The sequence below is a fragment of the Gymnogyps californianus genome, chromosome Z (assembly GCF_018139145.2).
Source record: "Gymnogyps californianus isolate 813 chromosome Z, ASM1813914v2, whole genome shotgun sequence".
Lineage (NCBI taxonomy): Eukaryota > Metazoa > Chordata > Aves > Accipitriformes > Cathartidae > Gymnogyps > Gymnogyps californianus.
The window spans coordinates 28,792,482-28,801,129 of NC_059500.1; the positions used below are offsets into that span (position 1 = coordinate 28,792,482).

The 8,648-nt window shown below is 37.4% G+C and overlaps 1 protein-coding gene across 1 annotated transcript in view; it reads left to right on the forward strand.

The window, feature by feature from the left end:
• The window catches only part of RNF38 (ring finger protein 38), a 118,143-nt gene extending 110,110 nt beyond the window's left edge, over positions 1-8,033 (forward strand). Inside the window, 5 exon segments of the mRNA XM_050913689.1 lie at positions 2,121-2,227; positions 3,676-3,760; positions 5,208-5,329; positions 6,231-6,330; positions 7,987-8,033. Of these exon segments, the coding sequence (XP_050769646.1) occupies positions 2,121-2,227; positions 3,676-3,760; positions 5,208-5,329; positions 6,231-6,330; positions 7,987-7,995 (423 nt within the window). The 3' untranslated portion in view covers positions 7,996-8,033.
• Positions 8,034-8,648: the final 615 nt, after the last annotated feature.

The following is an 8,648-nucleotide window of genomic DNA, read 5'->3' on the forward strand; positions in this document are numbered from 1 at the left end:
TCACACAGCCTAGTTAAATGCTTGCTGCAGTTTTTATAAAGGTTCAAATAAGTCTCCACCATTTAAAAAAGATATTCAGCTCATTGTTAAACTAAAGGTGTACAGATTTTCAATGAAGTTTTCAGTCACTATGAGTCACTGGAGACAAAGGCACTTAAAAACTTCCATAAACTGCTTGTATTTTGTTCAATATGCTTGTTAGATGAATCACAGTCTAATCACAAACATTTTGGTTGGAGTGAGGCTTTCTTGATTTCCAGGTTCAGTCTTTAAAGTAGATAAGGAACAAAATACCATTTTTTGCAGATAATACAGCATTTGTCCTCTCTGATGCTTCAGTTCTGGGTTGTATGTTGCTGAGGACATAATCGTATGGTCTTTTATAAAGCAATCCTAAATCTGTATAAAATTTTATTAAAATTATGATGCAATGGTTGCATTTCTGATTCTCTTTCATTCAGTGAACACTCAGTTTCTAATTATATTTTTGGACTGCAGAATTCACAAAGCAGTAAAATTGATATTTGCTAGGTCTAGTTTGAGATCTTACTTTCAAGAAAAAGACCCTGGCTCTTTTGCGTTCTGTATTGCATTCCTATGTAAATTTTATGTATGACCATGGCTACCTATTAATAATGTTTCCATTGTAAAGTTAGGGGCTTTTAGATTAGTCATTGGTGGTGGGCTTTTGCATTTTCTTAAATTTCAAACATGGAAGAAGAAAAACATGTTAGTAAAGACTTTGAGTGTTCTTTGGAAGAAAAAAAGTCTCAAGGCCTTCAAATATGAATTCAATAGTGGTACATGAATTTCAGTTTTAAAAATTACTGAAAAGATTTTAGTACTTTGAATATTTCTGGGAAAATATAGTTTGCATTTAGGTGGAAATTTTTTACCATGTATGTCTCCGTTTTAGTAGGTAACGCAAGGAATTTTGAACAATTATAATGAAAACTTAAATATACAAGTAAAGAGCTTAGCATGCAGATGAAAAAAAGTATGACAAAAAAGCCCTGATTTATCCATGGAAAGAATACACTGAAGCTTTAGGCTTGACTGTCTCTTCAGGCGTTGTCCAGCTGCAGAAATTGTACTGATTAAACTCCACAAACACATGAACGGCTTCAACCCTTCTTTAACATAAATGTAAATATACACCACCATAGCGTAAAAGTTTTTTTTTAAAGATGTTTTTTAAAAATCTTTTTTTAAAGACACTTTTTTTTTTTTTTAAAAGGCTTCTTTACTCAACCACTTGTGCACAAGCCTGCATAATAGCACCAGGCCTAAAGCCTGGGCTTTTTTAGTTACAAGAGAGTCAGCAGTTCAAGTCCTGTTTCCCAAACCAGCCTGCATGTAGGCTAAGCACACAAGAGCTTGCAAGGATTTTTGTTGTGTGTTACTACTCTCTCACAGGGAATGGTATGATTGTGTGTTGTCGATGGGAATCGTTTCAAATTGAGGCTGAGGTTCTTTTGGATTTGAGCAGAGGCTGGATTTTTTTAGTAATGCTTTATTGAAAGTGGATTTCAATATTCAGATTTCATTTTATTTCATGATTAAGGAAACAAAATTTTGAATCACAGACTCACAGACTGGATGAGGTTGGAAGGGAGGTCATCTGGTCCAACCCCCCTGCTCAAGCAGGGCCACCTAAAGCCGGTTGCCCAGGACCATGTGCAGTCAGCTTTTGAATATCTCCAAGGAGGGAGACTCCACCACCTCTCTGGGCAACCTGTGCCAGTGCTCAGTCACCCTCACGGTAAAGAAGTGTTTCCTGATGTTCAGACGGAGCCTCCTGTGTTTCAGTTTGTGCCCATTGCCTCTGGTCTTGTCACTGGGCACCACTGAAAAGAGCCTGGCTCCGTCTTCTTTGCACCCTCCCTTCAGGTATTTATATACATTGATAAGATTCCCCTGAGCCTTCTCTTCTCCAGGCTGAACAGTCCCAGCTCTCTCAGCCTTTCCTCATACGTGAGATGCTCCAGTCCCGTCTTAGTGGCCCTTCGTTGGACTCTCTCCAGTATGTCCATGTCTGTCTTGTGCTGGGGAGCCCAGAACTGGACACAAGTTCCAGTTCCACAAGTTCCAGTTGAAGCTTATTTTCTTCTTTCTTGCAGCCTTACCCACCTTTTATGCCTCGAAGACTCACAGGGCGCAGCAGATACCGATCACAGCAGCCAATACCACCACACCCTTACCATCCCAGCCTTTTACCTTATGTGCTGTAAGTTCAAAGTACATTTGCTTCCATGTAGGCTATTAAGTCACATGACTTTCAACAAGAGTCTTGGCACTTTTTAGGGTTGGACTTTACCAGAGAACAGGCGTAGTTCACCTGTTATAGAGAGGAGGAAAACTTCTATTTCTTTGTATATTTTTCAGCCTATTTTGAATAACATACACCCTTGAGCAAGTAAAAATATGAGTGAACAATTTTGTCCAATGTAGTTTTGTGAGTTTTTTGAGGCAGAGTAGCCTCTTGTTTCTGAACTCTTTGTAAAACATTCAACAAATTTTAAAACTTGGTTCTTGGATACTCTTACAAGGCATGGTTAGACTGTAGGATAAAGTCCTAGGAGTCTTCACTTATGGAATAATTTCTTTTGGTTTGGTTCTTAATTGTGAAACACAAGGGTGGGAGCTTTCTGTGATATGTTACTCTTTATTGGCTGAACTGCTAATTGTTACAGCTGTTGAATTTCTGTTCTGCCTCTGATTACCTGTTTCTGGAAAAGATGTGGGACAATTAACATTTAGGACTTACCTGTAGTGTGTTATGGTAGACTCTCTGTGGGGCAGTTTGGGTATATGATTCTCTCTGTGCAATTTCAGACGTGGTATGAAAATGGCACCAGAAATCTGATCCAATGAATTGTTCAACTTTGCATCTTACAGTCTAAGAGTAATGTCATAGCTTCTTGCCTGTCCATTGAGGACGTGATGTGGCACAGTAATTCCTGATGACTTCAGTAGGATTTTAGTATCTTTTAGTGCTGTGAATTTGTGGTTTCTATGTCTGTGCATTAAGTTTTGACCCATAGTACTATCTTGGGGGGCAAAAACAGTTGTTGAATATAAAAACAGAAGAACATCTCTCTCTTGCCTCTCTATCTGAAGAGATTCTGCTTTAACCAACATCACAGTATGTGAGAAAGTGAGTTTGTGCTTGCCTTAAGTATGGAAGTTGGTCCAGTAGCATATCCTATTTATCTTCATTGTGTGTTTTAGGCTTACAAAAGTTTCAAGGCTTTTGTGTTGGAGAGCTAATTGAACTTAGGGTTCCTTTTCGTTGTTGATATTTTATCCACTTAAAGAAATAAAACATATTTAAAATCAGTACGTCAATTCATTGTCAGTTTTAGCTCTCCATAATGTGTCTTAATCAAGAGATTAGTTTTTGTAATAATGCTGAGCCTGGTTGGTAGTCTCAGTTGAGACATGCATGCAATTAAAAAGGCAGCACTCCCAGTATCAAAAAGTGGCAGAATTAGCTTTTTCCTTTGACTCTTTCACTTCAAATGTCTATTCTTGACTTCAGACCTAACATTTTTACCAGTTCTGAGAACTTGTTGATTTGAGAGGGGTCAATAAGGTAACTTTACCTCTGCCAGATGTTTCTGTGCTTTCCTTCAGCAAGATGGTGAACCTTATCATTGTTTGCTCTCATGGTAGATCAATGCTCCCAGTGCCACCTGCAGTTGGACCAGCTTTCAGCTTTGAGTTGGATGTGGAAGATGGAGAGGTAGAAAACTATGAGGTTGGTGTGCAAACTACAACTACCTTTGAAGAACAGATGTTAGCTAAAGCAATACATAAACTTTTAGTTTGCTTTTAATCCTGCTTTTGCCTTTCAAATAAATGTAATGACTGTGAAGACAGAATCCAGAAACCATCCTTTCAGATTTTTTTGCAATACTGGATATTAGAAGTGCTTAGCTTTATTTGTTGTCTGTTGCTCTTTCCCAGAATCCACCCTTCCAGGCTAGTAATCATTAAACTATTTGGCTTTTATGTTCTGCATGCTACTCTTCTCCTTTTGAATTTTAATTGATTTTAAATATCAAACAGAAGTGAAGCACATTCAAAAGAACAGGCTAAGTTACTGGCTTTATGTGCATAACTTTGCAGAATATTGTTAATGTCATAGGATTAATTAATCTAAATGTAATGTTTATAAAACTGCCTTACTGCCTTTTCTTCTTGGCCCTCAGGAGGGTATAGTAATTAACGTCTATAGATGTAGAACCCTCTTTAATATCCTAGATAATTATGGGGCAGTCCCAGCTATTGTGTCTTTTCTGGTTCTGAGACTATTGGATTCCATTTGATTTCTCTTCAAACAGTCATCATCAACCCTTACTTTTGCATCTCTTTGCCTGTGCTCCCCTTAAGAGCTCTGTGTAGTTGCACATTTTCAGTTTAACAATGAGCACTTCTGTAATACCTTCTGTGCTAGTTCAGAAGAAGCATCATCTTATTTCTGAGAATTTGGGCCCTAGGTTTGACAGTATTAGAAATCTCTTTGTGATCAGTACTGTTTGCAGCTTTCACCAAGTCTTTTAACTTTTCTATGCCTTGGTTCTCCGTCACATTTATAGTGATATTTTTCTTAGGTCCCTTGTGAAGGACTGCAAGTTACGTACGTGACAGAGTGCAAATTATTTACATGAGAGGCTTTTAGTTGCAATGCTTGGCTTATAGAAAAAGAAAAGAAAATTTAGCAAAAAAAGTGCTTAAAGTTTGATGGTATGTATTTGTTTTCCAGATTCAGGATAAAATCTCCGTATTTCAATTCAGCTAGCCCAAGACGTGGAGTGGGAATCAGAACCTGTCCCATTAAATTCTTGGTTTCTCTCACAAGACCAGACTCGCATATTTGTAGGAAGCAAATTTGTTGACGATTTTTTCTGGTTACCAGCACTATTAATTTCATGGTGGGGTGAAGGGACCCTTTAGAAGCAAAATGCTTATCAAGCTGTGCATGCAGTCACAGGTCTAATTGGAAGTTGAGTCCTGGAGGTTTTGAAATCCCAAAGAGAACATCCTACATAATTAGAAAGATGGTTGAATTCTGAAAGGCTTTCCATCGAGCTTGTGTTGTAGGGGAGAACTAAGATTCTAATCATTTCTTGATAGAACGGTGTTTTGTGCTACAGCCTGTTTGAGCAGTGAATTTTTAAATGTCCAGTTTCCATGTTTTGCAGGCACTGCTGAATTTGGCAGAACGTCTGGGAGAAGCCAAACCACGAGGATTGACAAAGGCAGACATTGAACAGCTTCCGTCCTACAGGTTCAATCCAAACAACCACCAGTCAGAACAGACATTGTAAGTACATTGCTCTCTTTCAAAGGTCCCTAATTTAGGTGGCTATATTTTCATTTCTTTAACTTGCGGCCTCAGCTAGGCCAGAAGGGCTTTAAAAGCAGCCATGTCAGTAAACAGTTTAATTTTCTTTTTCTTGGATTGCGTTCCAGATTAAATACTCTTTATCCTTACTTTAAAACCTCTATCTAGTCTTACATCATTGAGCTATGTTTCAATTTTGTTCCTCAGTATCAAAAAATTTAAAATGAAAGAAAGATGTTAAAGATTTTGTTCAGCATACTAGACATGAAAGTGACATTGTCAACTTGGAATTTAGCCTGTGTTAAAATAGCTTCAAGTGTTGAAGTTTCAAGTGCTCCCGATAGAGCTTGGTCAGTGGTTGAAGAGTGCATCTTCCTATTTTTAAAACCCATTAACTTACTGTGTTTGAAAGATCTGCATAACCAAGTGGAAAGGGCAGTATAGATGTGAAGGTAGTTAAAGTGACTTAGTGCCAAATGCTGTCTAATGTTTGAACTTCAGCGTAATGATTTTTCTCTGATATTCCAGTTTCAGTGACCCTCAGTGCTACTTACTAGTATCAGTAGGGAGTGACCTTTATAGATCATTATCTCCACCATTTTGAATTTTGATTAAACATCTGTTCTATTGGTTGAATCTGTGAACTCCTGTGAGCAGGAGCACTTGCTTTGTGATTTGAAAACACAGAAAAAAACCCACAACAGCAATTCTCAGTTTACGTTATCACGCTACACATCTTCAACCACAGATATTAGATAACTGTAGCTACCCGAGGAGTAAAAGAGCTACCATGTGCAGTCGTACCTGTAAGGTTTTGTATGGAATATGTATTTGTTGTTCTTACATAGCAGATACATTTGAACTTTGTTGTCTTTTTTAGGTGTGTGGTGTGCATGTGTGATTTTGAGTCAAGGCAGCTACTTAGAGTCTTACCCTGTAACCACGAGTTCCATGCCAAGTGTGTTGATAAATGGCTGAAGGTAAAAAAAAATAAATTCCTATCTTATAGGGAATTGATTATGTAGTTTGGGGGGAGAGGGTGGGGGTATTTTGCTATTCCACTTCATTTCATCTTTTTTCACATTTCTAATACTTAGGCTAGAAATGTCAACAGAGTGGAAGCACTGCCTACTTATGATATTTTTCTAACAACTGATGAAGGATGTTTCTTTATAATCTTTGGCACAAGGAAAAATTAATATGAAGAGAATTATTTTCAGCGACAGATCTCATTGTGTTTTCCATTTGCACAAAACAATGACTGTGAATTCAAGTAATAGGTGAAATTAAAGAAGACTTGAAAACAAAAAAGTGACATAATAATATAGGAAGTATGAATTAGAGTTTGTGATGATGGTGACTTTAACTGTTTTCACATATCCTGCATAGCAAGAATGAATACTAATACCTTCCTCCCCGACTTTGCTATTAACATTAGGTTCTGGGGCAAATAAAATGTGTTATATGTGTATGCATATATATATATATATATAAAAAAATGTAATATATACAAATAGAAATCATAGTTTTACAAAATTATGATATACCCTTCCAAGAGAATTTAAGCAGAAAAGAAAGGATCTAGAATCAGGGCAGCCCAGTAAGAGGACAGAGGAAATAGCAGCAGTACAGAAGGTGTGAAGAACAGGAAATACAAATAAGTAGATGATGATACACAGACATCTGTACAAGCTGCATTAGCCAGATCTACTGCCAACAAGGTATTGATCCCCATCTTCCCTCAGCTTTTTCGGTATTTTATTCTATTCAGCTGTATTTTAACCTGTGTGTAGTCTGTTGTGTAGAACATTTGAAACTGCAGTGATCCAATGTTAATACAGGATACAGTCCCTAGAGAATTACAGATGGTGTCTATTGTTTCGGAAAAAGAAACCCCCTTGCCTTTATGGCTTCGTAAAAGCAAGAAAATGCATATCTTAGGCATACACTAAAATATTCAGTGCAGAGAATGAAAAACTCTAGTTAATATTGACAGCATTCTTTTGGCTACCAACATACCAAGAATAATGAAAAGGATTTTTAAAATTGGTATATGAAATTGCTCTTGGGCTACAGTACCCACGGTAGTCTAAGGCTTTTGCAAAATCTAAGGCCAGCGTAAATATTTTCACAACAATGCTCATAACTTTCAGTAGAATTGGTGTCCTTCAGTATCTGAATCCATGTGCATACTTGAGAATCAGCAAGAGGAATGTAAACACCTAGTTGTTTTATTGTCAGATTAAAAAGCCACATACACACACAGACCCCCCCACATAATATTATCAATATATCTATGCTAGATGTATGCTGTTTTATTCAGTAACTGCAAATTAAGAGTAGATTATATATATTCAAGTGGTATTCTCCAGTGTCCCCCTACACCACTCGCGGAGTGTTCACACTAGATTTGTCAAGTCTTTTCATTGCATGAAACTTTGTAAGTCATTTGTGGTGTGGACAGAGTATCCAGGCATAGTATTCACTCCATTTTATGAAAAAAAGAACTAAGATCATTTGACACAGCCTGTGAGATGGTGGATGCTATAGGTCTGTAGGTTAAATTGATTATATAGATTTTAAGAGACAGCTCTTTCCAGGCTATTAATGCAAAAAAATGTACCTCTGATTCATAGAGCCCCTGATCTGCAGATTGCTGGAAGTTAGAAGAACATGTCAGGGAAGTATCATGCATGCTTGTCCTGTTCTTATGCTCTTTCTCACCTGAAGTTGGTCTCAAGAGTTAGACAAGTATGTTGAATTAAGCGGTTTTGGGACTCAGTATGGCAGTTCTACAGTTAGGTTTAGTACTTTCAACTGGTAATGAACAGGCAATCGAATTCAGAACAGCAAAGTGAAAAAAGCAGTTTTAGTTTAGTCTGTATTTTCATAATCATAGACATACAGTAGTAGTGGTGAAACAGCTTTTTTCTGATGTTCCTGTCCCAGCTTAGAAACCATGTATTTTCTAACAGATCTTCAAGTGTGGTGTTTTCTAAAGGTTGTCTTATCATAGAAAAACTCTATAAGCGTAAGAGTGTCAGCTAGGTGGGGGAATGAGGTGAAAGATACGCAGTTTAAACCTAAAGGAGGTGCAGTTATACCCACCTAAAACTGCTTGTATTGACATAGTCTATGCCAGAGCTGGATGCAAAATAAGCTAGACAAGGTTAAAGCATCGTAGTGTAGGATTGCTAAGGCAATATATTTACACCAGGTGGGTTTAGTTACACTGGTACGAAGATGGTGTATGGAAATAAAGATTATTTTGCTTTGCAAACTATAACAAATTACCTAT